This window comes from Muscardinus avellanarius (genome assembly GCF_963383645.1).
Source record: "Muscardinus avellanarius genome assembly, chromosome: 3".
In the NCBI taxonomy this organism is placed as follows: domain Eukaryota; kingdom Metazoa; phylum Chordata; class Mammalia; order Rodentia; family Gliridae; genus Muscardinus; species Muscardinus avellanarius.
This window is the reverse complement of record NC_137788.1, coordinates 41,383,194-41,401,294: the sequence shown is the minus strand read 5'-3', so window position 1 is coordinate 41,401,294 and position 18,101 is coordinate 41,383,194. Positions and strand designations below refer to the sequence as shown.

Genomic DNA, 18,101 nt, shown 5'->3' with positions numbered 1-18,101 from the left:
CAAGCTACACCCTGCCCTATTTATTCCTTTATTTTGAAATAGGATCTCACTAAGTTGCTGATGGCCTTACTAAGTTACTGAGGCTTTCCACGAACATGGGATCCTCCTGTCTCAACCTCCTAAGTACTGGAAATACAAGCATGCACCACCACACCCAGTAGAGTCTATGTTTTCTACAGTCTGTTCTTGACATCTTGTCAAGAATGCTATGGCTATACAAGGTGTGGGTTTGTCTCTGTATCCTATATTCTGTCCTTCCGTCCTATTGCTTTTTTTTTTTTTTTTTGAGGTACTGGGGATGGAACCCAGGAACATTCTACCTCTGAGCTACACCCTCCAGCCCTGTTTTTTATTCTTTATTTTAAAACAGGGTCTCACTGAGTTGCAAAAGGCCTTACTGGGTAGCTGAGGCTCTCTGCGAACCACGATCCTCCTGTCTCAGCCTCCGAAATGCTGGGATTACTATAAGCGTGTGCCAGCATGCCCTGCTTGTCTTTTTCTTTCTTTCTTTTTTTTAAACAACCTTACCATGCTGTTTTTCTTACTGTAACTCTGTAATATAATTTGAAATCTGTTATCCTGATGCTTCTAGCATTGCTCTTTTTGCCCAGAATTACTTTGGATATTATAGGTATTTACTCTTACATATGAATTTTGGGATTTTTTTTCAAATTGTTTAAAGAGTATGATTGGCATTTTGGTAGGAATTTCATTAACTCTGTAGCTCCCTTTTGCTAAATGGCCATTTTAGCTATATTAATTCTGTCTTTGAACATTGGAAATCTTTCCATCATCTAGTGTTGTCTTTAGTTTAATTCTTTAGTGTTCTAAAAATTCATTGTAGAGGATTTTCACCCCCTTGGTTAGGTTTATTTTTAGGTATTTTATTTGAAACTATTGTGAGTTTGTTTTTCTTGAATTCTTTCTCAGCAGCATCATTATTGGTAAATAGAAAGCTGTTGATTTTTAGTTTATATGTTAATTATATATTCTGCTACTTTATTAAGTTTATAAACTCTAGAAGTCTCCTGGTGGAACCTTCAGGGTATTCCAAGTATGGGATTATACCATCTATAAATAGGAACACTTTGACCTCTTCCTTTTCTCTTTGTATTTCTTTAATTTCTTTTTCCCCAAGAGAATTTCAGTAAGGTAAAGATTAAAATTCTCTCTGAAATTGCTCTGGCAACTAAAGTCAGATACATGTTATAATTTGAATGTAAAAGAAATTATTTATTTTTATATATTGATTTAAAATATAAATAGGAAATTCTTACCTCTGTTATAAGCAGTAACATAAAAACGATTTTGTTGCCATAATTTAAAAACAGCTATGGTTATATTTTAATTACAGAAATTTTAAAACCTAAGATGTACCTTCAACAATTTAGAGATCAGTTTGTTTTCACAGATAGTATAAGAAAAGATAATGTAGCCAGTAAATTTCCACAGTGTTTTAGGGGTATCAGGCATAATTAATAAAGACTTAACTGTAGAAAGTATATCAAACACTTTAGCTCAAAACTGATGACTCAAACAAGAGTCTGTTAGTTTGGCTGATGATTTAAAACACTCTTTTGTGAACAGTTAGGTTTGTTTTCTCATTATTTGTAAGCATTGAAAATGGATATAGGAGAAATGTTGGCTTTCTTAATACATATAGTATTTTTATTAATATTGCTTTTAGTCCATTAGAATCATGCCTAAGGAGTTATTAAATCATAGGCACACACCCACATGTGCACATGTACACATGCACACAAATCCATTAATAAGTTTAAGAGAAATTCTTAAAGAGGTTTTTTCTTTGTGTGGTTGATACTAGGGTGGAACCCAGGGGAATTCTACCTCCCAACTACACCCCCAGCCCTATTTTTTATTCTTTATTTTGAAACAGGGTCTCACTGACTGCAAAGTATCTCACTAAATAGCTGAGGCTGGCTGCGAATCGCAGTCCTCCTGTCTCAGCCTTCCTAATGCTGGGATTACAAGCGCATGCTACCACATCTGGTTTTAATGCAGCTTTCTTGAAGCCCATTTTTGTAATTATGTGTCATTGTGGTTTCATTGATTAGATCCTTTATCATATCTTTAAGTTTTCAAGGATCTTGTTTGTTTGTTTTTGGTTTGAGGATGCTGGGGATGGAACCCAGGGGCATTCTACCTCCAAGCTACACCCCAGCCCCGTTTTTTATTCTTTATTTTGAAACGGTCTCATTGAGTTTCAAAAGGCCTCACTAAGTAGTAGCTGAAGCTGTCTTCAAACCACACTCCTCCCGTCTCAGCCTCCCAAATGCTGGGGCTGCAAGTGTGCACCACCATGTCCAGCTTTCCAAGAATCTTTTGTATATCTACATGAATATATTTTTATTCATAGTTTTATTTTTCTACCTTTTAACATATTTTTAGAATTCTCCAATTGTAAATATACCACTATAGTACAGTACCAATTTTAGTTCTACATTATTTTATCCATGTATACAAATTTTTTCCAGCTTTTAATATTTGACCTTTCCTGGTTGATAAATTCTTCACAATCTATATTTTAAAATTCTTCATTGGGAACAGCTAAAGTCAGCTGTGCCTTTGTTTTTATTTCAGTGTATAGGTAACTTAGAGTGTCATTTATCCCTTATTTCCATGCTGGATATGAGATGTGGTTAAGTTCTTTGCTAGAACAAAATGAGTAACTTAATATTAAACATTACCTATTTACTATATATTTTGGGGATATTAGGGACTTTTATAATAAAAGAATGTAGTGGAAATTTAGTTTTTAACCTACCTGGATAAGTTAATATTGTATTAACGCACACTGTGGTACAGACTTGTTATATAAACTTTTATTGTCACTCTGTTTTGAATGCATTTTCTAAAAATGATCTAGAGTTTGTCTATAAAAGAAAATGTATGTAAGACATTATTAGAAACAAATAGTTTCTTCTTTTCAGCACTTAGTAATACATCTTTAAATATAGACATTCTCTGATCTATTTTTTGTGGGCCACTGACCAATATACTTACTGTTTACAATATAATTATAAAATCCACTGAAATCAATAAAAAACTTAAACTGATGTAAATGTAGATTGTATGTCCCAGGAAAAATTGAAAGCTTTTCCTGGAAGCTGTATGACAGAGCATACAGCTATAGGAGCCGATACGTGTAAGCATTCACTGCAGTAAATGACTTCTTTAAGATTGCTGTAAGATGATAAATCCTAGTCATGTCTATGAATAAACAGATTTATAAAAAGTTTAATCAGAGGTTTCAAGTAAATAAATGTTTTTATTAGAGTAAAAGTGCTTTACTTTTATCACCTTCAAAAAATTTCTCCACTAAAGTTGGCATACTTAAAATGATTGCAGTTTTGATTTTAAGTATTTCAGAAGTACTTTCCTTCTCAAAACAAATATTAATATTATGACTCAAAATTTGTATTGAACTTTACATATGATACTACAATTAGACTTAAAATATTAGTGTATCTAATTCCATACATGCTATTCTTTTAAATCATATTTAAAGTTTAGATTTTTGCAAATGGAGAGAAAGGCTTGATATGCAAGCATTCCTTATACCACAGCACAGACTAGTGGCTCTCTAACAGTTTCACTGAAGAAATTCACATAAAGCCACGTGGTTGGACCTTTGATTTCCAAGATGTGCTGCTTATATTGCAAACAAATTTCCTACGAATTTTGCATAAGTGCTGTAGAAATTGATTTTACATTTGCAGGAGACTAAGTTTTAGATATAGCTGATTATCCTTTATTGTATTCCTTAGTTTATATAAACCAATTATCCTGCTTAATACTTTATACTTTGTATAACAACATAACATTGTAACTTTGTAAGAATAAACAGAAAAAGTCAATGATTTAAGCATGTATTAGCAGTTTACCTATTTATTTATACAGAAATTCTCTGTAACACTTCATATGTATGCTTCATAATTAGGTTAAGTTCGTGGACAGCCTCAGCTACTTAGTGAGGCCCTTTGCAACTTAGTGAGACCCTGTTTCAAAAATGAAAAGACTAGGCTGGTCATGGTGACACAGGCTTTTAATCCCAGAGCTTGGGAGGCTGAGACAGGAGGATTGCACAGGTTCGAAGGCAGCCACAGCTACTTAGTGAGGCTCTCAGCAATTTAGTGAGACCCTGTTTCCAAATAAAGTATAAAATAGGCCTGGGAGTGTAGCCCAGAGTTGTAGAAAAGCCCCTGGGTTCTACCCCCAGTACCCCCCAAAATAAAAAGACTAAAAAAATAGGGCTGGAGGTGCCATTTGGAGGTACAGTGTCCCTGGGTTTCATCCCCAGTACCTAAAAAAAAAAAAAAATCAAAATTTTCTAGCTTATATTTAATTATTTTTATATATAGTTATCTAATACTAGAGAGGTGATGTCACTTATGTTGAGGAGGGACCATTTTATTGTTATAGTTCTCATATTCTGAAAAAATAAGAACATGATTGGTCTCTAATATTTTCATCTATTATAAACATTTTCTTTAATTTCATGAAACTAGACTTTTTATGAAGAAAGGCATTTCTTCCACATAATATGAGATTATGATTGTTACTAGAGAATAAGAAACTAATTTTAAAGGTGTTATACATGTAATTGTATATTATATATACATGGATTTTTATACATAAAAATCTCCTTAGAGATAAAGCTCTAGTGGGAATTATAGAAATCATTACAGTGATAAGATATTTTTATATTTTCTTCTAAATGCATGTCAAAATTATTAAAGCTATTTAAGTTAAATATATTGTGAATACTTAATAGCTGATTTTATTATTGCTCTTCATCTTGGATCAAAGGAAATAATACGTAATTTTAACCTTATATATTTTAATCACATAGGAATGGAAAAAAATTGACTTTTTGTTTCTGGTATTTGGGAATTTGGAAGTGTGTATTTCTCTCCCCGAGTCTACAAGTTACTTTTATTTTCTGCCTACAGATTCCATTCTGATTGGTGTTCACCTTCAAACTGCGATGAGATCCATGACCGGGTAAAAAATGTCTTGAAATCACATCAGGCTCATCCAAGACATTTATATGTTAGTTTCTTAAAATTTTCTCTTAAAGGCTTTTTTGTAATAGGGTGACAAAACTGCCAAAGATGCTTAAAGCTTACAGTAGTTAGTCACTGGGAATGGAAAAAAGTATATTCCAATCGAGGGAGTTAATGGGTTTGTTAGAGCAACATCTCTGACTTGCAGATTGACTTAGCCATGCAAATGGGTTAACATAGATGTCTGAACTATAAACAGTGTTAGTTATAATTATTTTATGATGAAACAGTAAGTAGTAACTTTGTGATAGTTATTTCACAGTCTTCAAAATATGGGATCTCTTGTTTTGTGGCTCAGTGTAAAGTAACTACATTTGTTTCAAATATATTTAATTCTAAATGGTAGAACAGAAGGAATAAGAAATATATATTTTGAAGAAGCTACCCAGCTGATTTGTATGTAAATTAGATATTCAAAAGAGTGAAAGAGCAGGCCATGTTTATCAGGTTTAATACTGGAGAATATCAATATAAGAATATTTTCTAAGATAAGGTATTTATTTAGCTAATGATAGCTGGAAAATGATGACTATATTTTTTATTTTTTTGATTTTTTTATTCACTTGCTTAAAAACTAATAATTTATCATCAGTGTCATGTTGGGCATTAAGCTTAGTCCTGGGGATAGAACAAAATTGAATTATATGACCTTGGGATCAGTTTTTATAGTCTGAAATTTTTATATGGAAGCTATTTTAAAACAAATATTTTCCCCAAGTATTTAATACACACAGAGAAAATGTATAAATCTTTAGTAGTATCTTTTTTTTTTTTTTTGCGGTACTGAGGATGGACCCCAGGAACATTCTGTCTCCAAGCTATACCCTCAGCCCTATTTTTTATTCTTTATTTTGAAGCAGGGTCTCACTGTGTTGCAAAGGACCTCACTAAGTAGCTGAGGCTGTCCGTGAACCGTGATCCACCTGTCTCAGCCTCCCGAATGCTGGGATTACAAGCGTGCGCCACCACATGCAGCTTAGTAGTATCTTAATATACTTATAATAAAATCAACAAACTCTTGTCAGCTGTCTACCCGATGAAGAAGCAGCACATAAGCTGTGCAGAAGCCCTTCTTATTTCCAACCAGCCTCTGCCGTTTTAGCATAAATGTTATCTAACTTATAACAAACTATTATCTAATCTCCAGTGGCAAATTCTGCATTGTATGTTTGAAATAATACCTACTTCTCTTTTTTTCCTAACTTGCTTCACTTTGTTTTTCACAATTCAGACATTTTTGCAATTAAAAATCTTGTTTTTTGTAGTAGAAGTAGTTCTTTGTTGTATGAAAATGCTACCACTTATTTATTGATTCCTCTGCCAATGCCTGTTTGGATTTCTTCTGTTTTGGGCTATTATGGAGTTGCTCTGAGCACTTCACACATATCCTTGGGTGACACTATATACACCTTATTTGGGTATATACTTAGCAGTGGAATTACTCAGTCAAGGGTATGTGTACATTCCTACGTTTTTACTTCCACTACCAGTGTGGAAATGTTCGAGTTGTTCCATATTCTCACTACTACTTGATTGTGTGTGTGCTTGTGCATGCTTATGTGTGTGTGTTTATTTTGGAATTTAGATAAAGTGAAATTTAGGTAAGTTTTAATTTGATCATTTCTAAGGACAAATGAATATGTTTATTAGAGATTTTAATGTTCTCTTATGAATTCCTGTAACAAGGCATCAGTTCATTCTTCTACTAGATTATGTGCCTTTAATTTTCAGTTAAGATTTCATATAAATGCCTAGTTTTGGAATTTTGTTTTCCCATTCTGAGCCTTGCCCTTTTTCTCTCTTAATGATATCATTTGATGAAAAGTAGCACTTAATTATAATGAATAAAATTTGTTGATTTTCTTTTTTATTTAGTTTTCTTTTTAAAAATACGCAGTTTTGATGCATTATAATTATCCAGCATAATGAGGTTCGGAGTGATAGAAACACCACACATGGCTTGTTTCCCTCTGAATCCCACTCCACACATCCCCCTCCCTGTACCTGTTATTGAGACTGATACTGAAAATTCTGTATATGTGCATGGCATTATTTGAACTGTTTTCTTCATCAAGTGACCTTTCCACATCCCCTCAACTCCTGTACCTCTTTCCTATAACCCCCCAACATTCTTATGCCGGAATCTCTCCTTGTTTATCTAAAGTCTCTTGTATTTCCAAATTTCCCTTTAGCTTCTACATGTGAGAGGACATCCAGCCCTTCACTTTCTGATACTGGCTAATCTCAGCATAATATTCTCTAATTCCACCCATTTTCTGCAGATAACATTCTTTTGTTCTTCATGGCTGAGAAAAACTCCATTGTGTACATATACCAGTTTTATAATTTATTTATCTGTTGTCGGACACCCAGGCTGGTTCCATGATTTGCCTACTGTGAATTGTGTTGCTATGAACATGGATATGCATGTATCACTCCAATGTTCTGACTTTGTTTCTTCTGGAAAGATGTCTAGGAGTGGTATAGCTGGGTCACCAGGTGGTCCCATTTCCAGTCTTCTGAGGAATGTACACACTGATCTCCATAGCAGCTGTATTAATTTGCAATTTCACCAGCAATAAATAAGGATTCCTATTTTCTCACATCCTTTTCAGTGTTTATTATCATCTGTATTCTTGATGTTGCCATTCTAATTGAAGCTAGATGCAATCTCAGTGTAGTTTGTTTGCTTGCTTGTTTGTTTGTGTTTGTTTTGTTTGTTTGTTTGTTTGTTTGTTTGTTTTTGAACCTGGGAATGGAACCCAGGGGCATTCTACCTCTGAGCTACACCCCCTGCCCTATTTTTTTATTCTTTATTTTGAAACAGGGTCTCACTAAGTTGCAGAGGGCCTCACTAAGTAGCTGAGGCTGACCTAGAACCTGCAGTCCTCCTGTCTCCGCCTCCCGAATGCTGGGATTACAAGTGTGAGCCACCACGCCTGGCTTAGTTGTTTATTAATTTTATTGTTGGTGCATTACAGTTGTTCATCATATTGAGGTGCAGATTGATAGGGATATACAGACACACAGCTCATGGAGCATTTCCCTCCAGCCCCCCCCTCCCCATAAATGTCTTTGATATTGGCATTGATAGTTTGGCCTCGGTGCGTGGCATTATTTCAGCCGCTGCCTCCTTTGCATCTCTCTTCCTCCCTCCTGCCCTTGAGTCCCTCCATCACTCCATTCGAGTCTGCTTGCCTACTGTTACCCTTGTTTCCCAATTTCTATCCAACTTCCACATGAGAGAAAATGTACACTTAATTTACATTTTGAAACTGGCTAATCTTGCTTCATAATATTCTCAAGTTTTACCCATTTTCCTTCAAATGGCATAATTTTGTTTTACTTTATGGCTTAATAAAATTCCATCCACGCCAGAATTTTGTGTTCCATTCATCTATTGATGGACACATGGGCTGATTTCTTAATTTGGCTATTGTGAGTTGTTCAACTATAAACATGGATACACATGTATTGCTATAATATTCTGACTTTACTTTTATTTGGAAAGATGCCTAGGAGACATTTTGCTGGCCATATATAGTTCCATTCCAGATATTCTGAGAAACGGCCATACTCATCTCCCTAGCTGCTCTTCAGCAGTCCTGCGAGCAGAGTGTTGAAAGAGCTTCTTCTGTTCCTCACATTGCACCAACATTTACTGGTGTTTGTTCTTGATGATTGCCGTTTTAACTGGGGTTAGATGTAATAGTTTTTTTTCCTTTTTTTTTATTTTATTTTATGATGTTTTAACTGGGGTTAGATGTAATAGCCCCCCCCCTTTCTTTTTTATTTTATTTGTAGTGCTGAGGATTGAACCTAGGGGCATTCTACTCTTGAGTTACTTCCCCAGTCCTATGTTATTCTTATTTGGAAACAGAAAATACTAAATTGCTGAAGTCTGCTTTGAACCTGTCATCCTCCAGTCACAGCTTCCCAAGTACTGGGATTATAGGTGTGTGCTGCCATGCACAGCATTAGTATAATTTTAATTTTCATTTCTCTTACTGCTAATGATGTTAAGCATTTTTCATATATTTATTAATTCTTTTTATTTCTTCTTTTGAAAAGAATCTTAATTAACTACCCAGGTTTATTGGACTATCTGGTTTTATTTAGTTTTGAGTGTTTTTAAGCTCTTTATATATTCTAAATACTAGTCTTCTATCACAGGAGTAGCTGACAAAGATCTGCCAGCCATTGTAGGCTCGCTATTTAGATTCTTGATGTTTTCCTTTGTTGAACAGAAGCTTTTTGATTTAATGCCATCTCAGTTATTAATTTTTAATTACCCAAGCTTTGTGAGGCTCATTCCCTCTACAGGATCCAAATCAAGTACCAAACTAGTACAGGCAGGATCTGAGCAGACCTGGAATGCCATCAGACCCTCTCACTAGAGACCTCCCCAGCTCCTGGAGACAGCATGGGGTAGGGTAAAACTCACCAAAAACAGAAGCCCTGGATTGCTCTCAGGTCATGCTGCCAGGATCTCCTTGTCTCCAGACAAAGAGAGGAACTTTACCCTCTCCCTCCCCCCAATAAACCGCTGCCCTGACACATGGTAGACCCCTCAAATATAAAACTGAACAAGAAAGGAGTTGAGAAAAGATTCAAATCTAAACTTGATTCTCCTGGATCCAGCTTGCTAAAGGGTAAAGAAATCACAGACTATACAGACTCTATCACCTCTAAACACAGAGCCAAGAGCAGCCCACAACCCTCTAGAGCAGAAGACACCTTCCTGAAACTTCACCAACTAACAAGTCTGAGTTCCCATTTAAGTCTAAGACCTTTTCTGTTTGGTTTGGTTTTGTTTTTCTTGTTTTGAGGGGTTTGTTTGTAGATTTTCTATTTATTTGTATTGTTTTTAGTTTTGTTCTGTTGTTCTTTTTTTGTTTTTACTTTTGTTTCTATATCATTGTTGTGGTTATAGCTTGGCTGTGCTTTTTCTTTTTTCCTTTATTATTTTTATTTTTATTATTTTTATATGTATATTCTATTTTTGTTTTGTTTCATTTATTGATTTTCATCTGCTTGTTTTTTATTATTGTTCCGTTTGGGATTTTATCTCTTTTCAATTTTGTTTTTCTTTAACATTGATGTATGCATGTATGGGTTAGTCTGCTATCTTTTCCTATCTGAAATTTTACTTTTTTTCTTTATCTTTTTCTTTTCTTATTTTTTAAGTGTTTTTTTTTTTGTTATTGATGTCGTGATAATTGTGTTTTCTTTCCCCATTATAATTTTTCTCTGTTTTGTACTATTGCTATTCCTCCATTTTCTCCTTTCCCCTAATTATTCAGTATAATAGACTATTCACATGGGAATAAACATCCAAACCTGGAGTGAGAACTTGGAACTCTAGAGGTAGAATTTTGGGAAATATATACTCCACTGCCATCTGCTTCAAACACCATCCATCCAGAAAACAATCCACCAAATTCCACCCATACATCCCTAGTATACCATCAGGGAGCTTCGGGACAAGAGGCTCAACTTCTTACAAATGGAAAGGAAGTACCAATAAGGTAGGAGTTCTCAGCAGCACTCCCAGTACCAATAAAATAATCAAATTGAGGGACAAACTTCCTGAAGAGTCAACAGTTCCTGCTCAGTATAGTTTTGCTTTGCATTTTCCTGATTGATAATGATGTTGAATATTTTTATGTATTTATTGACCATTTATATTTCTTCTTTTGAATAGTGTTCATCCAGTTCAATTGCCCGTTTTTTTATTGGATTTTTTAATGTTTTCAAGTCTTACATATTTCAGATATCAGTCCTCTAGTTTGCTAAGTCTATCTTCTGCTGTCTTTCTTTTCTTTTCTTTTTTTTAAATTTTTAATGGTGACAGCTGGACATGGTGATGCACGCTTGTAATCCCAGCATTTGGGAGGCTGAGATAGGAGGATCCGGGTTCATGGACAGCCTCAGCTACTAGTGAGGCCCTTTGCAACTCAGTGAGACCCTGTTTAAAAAAAAAAATTAAAAGAACTAAGGGTGTAGCTCATAGGTAGAATGTCCCTTGGTTCCATCCCCAGTACCACACACAAAAAAAATTATTGGTGTATTGTAGTCATACATCTTAGTGGAGTACAGGATGGTATAGGCCTACATTTACACATCACCCAATTAGCCCTTACCCAATTCCTGCCCCATTTCCTTCCCACCTCTCACGTTTGGCTTAGTCATTGACTTTGATATGTTTAGTAATGTAAATCATGTATATTAAGGAATTTCCCTCTGCTTCTCCCCTACCCCCCTCAGTTAGGTGGCCTTCTTTTGACATTAAAATTATCTGAAATGGAACAATTTCTTGAAAGAACACAAACTAATATCAGTATTGTATATCTATTAATGAAATTGAATTCATAGTTAAGAATATTTTTAAAAAGACAAGTGTAGGCCTAGATGGTTTTTCTTGTGAATTTTACCAAAGCATAATGAAAAATAATACAAGCCTGTATATCCCTAAAAAAGAATAGAGCTTTTAAATAACTTTGATGAACCTTTAATGCTAAAACTGGATGGCATTACAATAAAGAAAAATGCCAATGAATATCCCTCATGACCATATACAGAAATATCCCTGAGAACATATTAGGGAATCAAGCCCAGTCGTATGTAAAAATAAAAATACATTATAGTCAAAGAGACTCATTTCAGAAACGCAATGTAAATTTATCCTATTAATAGATTAAGTTAGAAAACCTATGTTCCTCAGTCTGATCGAGTCTGACATTCAGTGGGACACAGAAAGCTGAGGAGCCCGGTTGCAGCAGTGGCACACGGGGAGCACGCAGGACGGAGAATAATCATGGGCCAGACTGGGAAGAAATCTGAGAAGACACCAGTTTATTAGCAGAAATGTGTAAAATCAGAGTACATGCTACTGAGACAGCTCAAGAGGTTCAGATGAGCTAATGAAGTAAAGAATATGTTAAGTTCCAATCGTCAGAAAATTTTGGTAAGAAAGGAAATCTTAAACCAAGAATGGAAACAGCAAAGGATACAACCTGTGCACATCATGACTTCTTCTTCAATGACCAGTGACTTGGATTTTCCAACACAAGTCATCCCATTAAAGACCCTAAATATGGTTGCCTCAGTCCCCATATTGTATTCATGGTCTCCCCTACAGCAGAATTTTATGGTGGAAGATGAAACTGTTTTACATACCATTCCTTATATGGGAGATGAAATTCTAGACCAAGATGGCACTTTCATTGAAGAACTAATTAAAATTATGATGTAAAAATACATGGAAATGGAGAATGTGGGTTTATAAATAATGAAATGTTTGTGGAGCTGGTGAATGCTCTTGGTCAATACAATGACGATGATGATTATGATGATGGAGATGATCCCGATGAAAGAGAAGAGAAACAGAAAGATCTAGAGGATAGTCAAGATGATAAAGCTGTCCACCTTGGAAATTTCCTTCTGATAAAAGTTTTGAAGCTATTTCCTCAGTGTTTCCAGATAAGGGCATAGCAGAAGAGCTAAAGGAGAAGTATAAAGAGCTCACCGAGCAGCGGCTCCCAGGTGTATAAAGAGCTCACCGAGCAGCGGCTCCCAGGTGCACTTCCTCCTGAATGTACTACGAATATACATGAACCAAATGCTAAATCTGTTCAGAAGGGAGCAAAGCTTACATTCATTTCATATGCTTTTCTGTCGGTGATGTTTTAAGTATGACTGCTTCCTACATCCTTTTCATGCAACACCCAACACAAGCAGAAGAACACAGAAACTGCTGAGGACAACAAGCATTGTAGACCACAGTGTTACCAGGATTTGGAGAGAGCAAAAGAGTTTGCTGCTGCCCTCCCCAAGCACCCAGGAGCCATAGAAGAGGGCGGCTTCTCAACAGCAACAGTAGGCCCAGCACCCCCACCATCAATGTGCTGGAGTCGAAGAACATGGACGGTGACTGAGAAGCGGGGACCCAGACGGGCGGTGAGAACAATGATAAGAGGAAGAGAAAAAAGATGAGACTTCCAGCTCCTCTGAGGCAAATTCTGGTGTCAAAGGCCAATAAACATGAAGCCAAACATTGATCCTCTCGAGAACGTGGAGTGGAGTGGTGCTGAAGCCTCCATGTTCAGAGTCCTCATCAGCACTTACTATGATAATTTCTGTGCCATTGCTAAGTTAATTGGGACCAAAACATGTCGACAGGTAGATGAGTATCATAGCGCCTGTTCCTGCCGAGGACATGGACATTCTGCCAAGAAAGAAGAGGACACACTGGTTGTGGGCTGTGCACTGCAAAAAGATACAACTAAAAAAGGACAGCTCCTCTATCCATGTTTACAGCTGTCAACCCTGTGACCATCCACGGCAGCCTATGACAGCTCGTGTCCTTGTGTGATAGCACAAAATTTTTGTGAAAAGTTTTGTCAATGTAGTTCAGAGTGTCCAAACCACTTTCCTGGGTGCCACTGCAGAGTTCAGTGCAACACCAAGCAGTGGCTGTGATATCTAGCCGTCCGAGACTGTGACCCTGACCTCTGTCTCACCTACAGAGCTGCTGACCATTGGGACAGTAAAAATGTGTCCTGAAAAACTGTAGCATTCAGCGCAGCTCCAAAAATTTTTTTTTTTTTTTTTTTTTTTTTTTTGGTACTGGGGATGGAACCCAGTGGCCTACCTCTGGGCTACACTCTCAGACCTATTTTATATTTTATTTGGAAACAGGATCTCACTAAGTTGCTGAGAGCCTCACTAAGTAGTTGAGGCTGGCTTTGAACCTGCGGGATCCTCCTGTCTCAGCTTCCCAAGCTAGGGGATTACAAGTGTGCGCCACCACGCCCGGCTTTCCAAAAAGCATTTACTGCTGGCACCATCTGATGTGGCTGGCTGGGAGATATTTATCAAAGATCCTATACAGAAAAATGAATTTATCTCAGAATACTGTGGAGAGATTTTTTCTCAAGAGGAAGCGGACAGAAGATGAAAGTATACAATAAATGCATGTGCAGATTTCTGTTCACATTGAACAATGATTTTGTGGTAGATGCAACCCGAAAGAGAAACAAGATATATTTTGTGAATCATTCAGTGAATCCAAACTGCTATGCAAAAGTTATGATGGTTAATGGTGATCACAGGATAGGCATCTTTGCTAAGAGAGCCAGCCAGACTGGTGAAGAGCTCTTTTTTGACTACAGGTACAGCCAGGCAGATGCCCTGAAGTACGTGGGCATTGAAAGAGAAATGGAGATCCCTTGACATCTGCTACCTCCTCCTCCCCTCCTCTGAAACATCTGCCTTAGCTTCAGAAACCTTGAGTACTGTGGGCAATTTAGGAAAAGAAAATGCATTTTGAAAATTCTGAATTTTATTTTTAATTTTTTTGAAATTTTTAAAAAGTATGTTTTTATTTTAACAGAGAAAAGCTGTTCAACAAAAGGCACAGTTAATTTAATCAGTTCTGCACTCCATGAGTAAAAGTTCAAAAATAAAAGTTTATTACAAAAAATGATACAAAGAGTGATGTAAGTTGAGGGAAGAAAAGAATGATTTGCCCTTAAATATTTAATACCAGAGGCAGTACAGAGTCATAAAAATTATTGAGAAAGATTATTACACTTTCAAATATATTATTCAGAAATACAATTGGAAAGAGACTGTTGTTCAGGTTAAGAGCAGAAGAACAGTTTTGGGAAAATCAGGATTTCAGATGTGCTATATGACAACAAAAAACTCAACTAGATAATATGAAATATTTTTCTTTGTATTTTGCAATATAGGAATACTTTATTTAAAAGAAAAACATTCAAAAATATCGTATGAAGGGTTTCCATTTCTTTACTATCATTCATTTATTTTTTATTTTTTTTGTGGTGAATCTTTTTTTAACAATTTTTTTATTGAACATAAATAGTATACATTTACACTATATTTGGTGCCCTCTCCCCCCACCGCCCCATTTTCTCTTCCCCCCTCCCACCAATGGTTGTCCAGGTTAACCATGTCTTATTCATAATTTTACACATGTTCAGGTGTAGACCCTCATTAATCAAGATCGGCCTTTCTCCTCTCCTATCTTTCCATTAAAACTTAGCTAGTATTTCCCCTCTAATATCTGGTGTCCCACTGGTATCCTTTGTGTTTTCTAGTTTGGGCATATTAGAGGAAACATGTGTATCTTCTCCTTCTGTGCTTGGCTGATCTCACTTAACATGATGCTCTCCAGGGCTTTCCATCTTCTTGCAAATGATATAATTTTGTTCTTCTTTATGGCTGAATAGAATTCCATTGTGTGTATTTCCCACAGTTTTGCTATCCATTCATCTGTTGATGGTGATCTGGGTTGGTTCCATATTTTGGCTATTACAAATTGTGCTGCTATGAACATAGGTATGCATATGTTGCTGTATTTCTCTGAATTCAACCCCTTTGGAAAGATACCCAGGAGTGGTATAGCTGGATCATATGGTGGATCTATTCCCACCTTTCTTAGGAATCTCCACACAGATCTCCATAGTGGCTGAACTAGTTTGCACTCCCACCAACAGTGTAAAAGAGTTCCTCTTTCCCCACATCCTCGCCAGCATTTGTTGTTGTTTGATTTCTTTATGCTTGCTACTCTGACTGGGGTTAGATGGAATCTCAGTGTAGTTTTGATTTGCATCTCCCTGATGGCCAGTGATGAAGAACATCTTTTCATGTATCTATTAGCCCTTTGTATCTTTTCTTTTGTGAAGTGTCTATTTAGTTCATTTGCCCATTTCTTGATTGGGTTGTTTGTTTTGCTAGTGTAGAGTCTTTTGAGCTCTTTGTATACTCTGGATATTAGCCCCCTATCAGAATGGTGGCTGGTAAAGATCCTTTCCCATTCTGTAGGCTTCCTCTTTAGGTTATTGATAGTTTCCTTTGATGAGAAGAAACTTTTTAGTTTGATGTTATCCCACTTGTTTATTCTTGCTTTAATTTCCTGAGCTTTGGAGTTTTTGTTGAGAAAGTTACTGCCTGTGCCAATATGTTGTAGTGTTGAACCTATGTTCTCCTCTACTAACTTCACAGTCTCAGGTCTAATTTCTAAGTCTTTGATCCATCTTGAGTTGATTCCTGTGTTAGGTGAGATATAGGGGTTTAGATTCATCTTTTTACAAATGGGTAGCCAGTTCTCCCAGCACCACTTGTTGAAAAGGCTGTCTTTTCTCCAGCGTATGTGTTTGGCCCCTTTGTCAAAGATTAATTGACTAAAGATGTGTGGGTTTGTTTCTGTATCTTCTATTCTAATCCACTGGTCAGTATATCTGTTTGTGTTCAACATACGCAAATCAATACATGTTATTCACCACATAAATAGAACCAAGAACAAAAACCACATCATTATAGCAATAGATGCTGAAAAAGCATTCGACAAAATCCAACACCCATTTATGTTAAAAACACTGCAAAAAATTGGGATAGAAGGAAAGTACTTCAACATCATCAAGGCAATATACTGCAAACCCAAAGCCAACATTATATTGAATGGGGAAAAACTGCAAGAATTTTCGCTACAGTCAGGAACAAGACAAGGATGCCCACTATCACCACTCCTTTTCAATATAGTCCTTGAGACTCTTGCTGCAGCAATCAGACAAAAGAAGGAAATCAAAGGAATCCACATAAGAAGAAAGGAAGTAAAATTATCCTTATTCGCAGATGACATGATCCTTTATCTGGAAGACCCAAAGAACTCAACCAAAAGACTTCTGGAGCTGATTGACAAACTCAGCAAAGTCGCAGGTTACAAAATCAACCTAAAGAAATCAGTGGCCTTTCTTTATGCCAACAACGAATCCACAATGAAAGAAACAAAAACAACAATTCCATTCACTATAACCTCAAAACCAATAAAATACCTAGGAATAAACCTAAACCAAGATGTAAAAGACCTCTACAACAAAAACTATAAAACATTAAAGAAAGAAATAGAAGAAGACCTTGGAAGATGGAAAGATCTCCCGTGCTCATGGATAGGCAGAATAAATATCATCACAATGGCCATTCTGCCAAAACTGATCTATAGGTTCAATGCAATTCCCATTAAAATACCAGTGACATTCTTCAGAGACCTAGAAAAATCAATCATGAACTTCATATGGAGAAAGAAAAGACCTAGAATAGCCAAAGCAATTCTCAATAACAAGAAACACACAGGAGGCATTACAATCCCAGACTTCAAACTATACTATAGAGCAATAGTAGTAAAAACAGCATGGTACTGGCACAAAAACAGATATACTGACCAGTGGATTAGAATAGAAGATACAGAAACAAACCCACACATCTTTAGTCAATTAATCTTTGAAAATTCTGAATTTTAAAAGTACTGTAACAATAATTTGTAGGAATGAGTTTAAAAATCAACTTTGTATTGCTTTCTCACCAGCTGTAAAGTGTTTTGTACCAGTTTCTCTGTGTATTTTAAATAGATCCAGAAAAAGCATCTAACAAAATTCAACTCTATTCATCTTAACATTCTTAAAGTAAAAGTAGACAAAACCTTCTATTGAGCATCTGTAAAACCTACAGTAACACTATAGTTAATGATCAAAGAATGAATTTCCCCCCTAAGTTCATAAACAATGTAAGTATGCCCACTCTGACCATTCCTTTAACTCAAACTGGAAATTTTTATGTAATAAGGAAAAGACATACAGATTAGAAAGGAAAAAGCAAAACTGTACATGAATAAGATATAATTATCTATATAGAAAATCCCAGCAAATCTATAGAACTAATAAGTGAGCTTAGGAAAGTCATAGAATACACAGAAGTCAATTTCCATCCTATCTCACCAGTAATGAGCAATTGAGTTTTTAAGTTAGAAAATTCATTTATGATAGCATTATATTGAAGTGCTTAGGTATAATTCTACAAGATATGTGCAATATCAGCAAGAATGAAATAAAAACATAAATGGAAAAAACCAAAGAAGATGGAAGTAAATGGAGCAATGTACTAGGTTCACAGATGGGAGGACTCAGTATTTGAATACTAGTTAGAGCTTTA

The 18,101-nt window shown here is 35.9% G+C and overlaps 1 protein-coding gene and 1 pseudogene across 5 annotated transcripts in view; both read left to right on the top strand.

Moving 5' to 3' along the window:
* Nucleotides 1-18,101, top strand: part of SPATA6 (spermatogenesis associated 6) — a gene marked incomplete at both ends in the record, with an annotated part of 131,963 nt that overhangs the window by 87,987 nt on the left and 25,875 nt on the right. For 3 of the 4 annotated variants that reach the window (XM_080690395.1, XM_080690397.1, XM_080690396.1), the window contains one exon: nt 4,974-5,073. In XM_080690395.1, the coding sequence (XP_080546521.1) occupies nt 4,974-5,073 (100 nt within the window). The remainder of the gene's footprint in view (nt 1-4,973; nt 5,074-18,101) is intronic. The other variant, XM_080690398.1, reaches the window with a different exon arrangement.
* Nucleotides 11,905-14,321, top strand: LOC308259409 (histone-lysine N-methyltransferase EZH2-like; annotated as a pseudogene). The gene is made up of 3 exons: nt 11,905-12,632; nt 12,667-13,643; nt 13,876-14,321. The product of its transcript is annotated as a histone-lysine N-methyltransferase EZH2-like (transcript).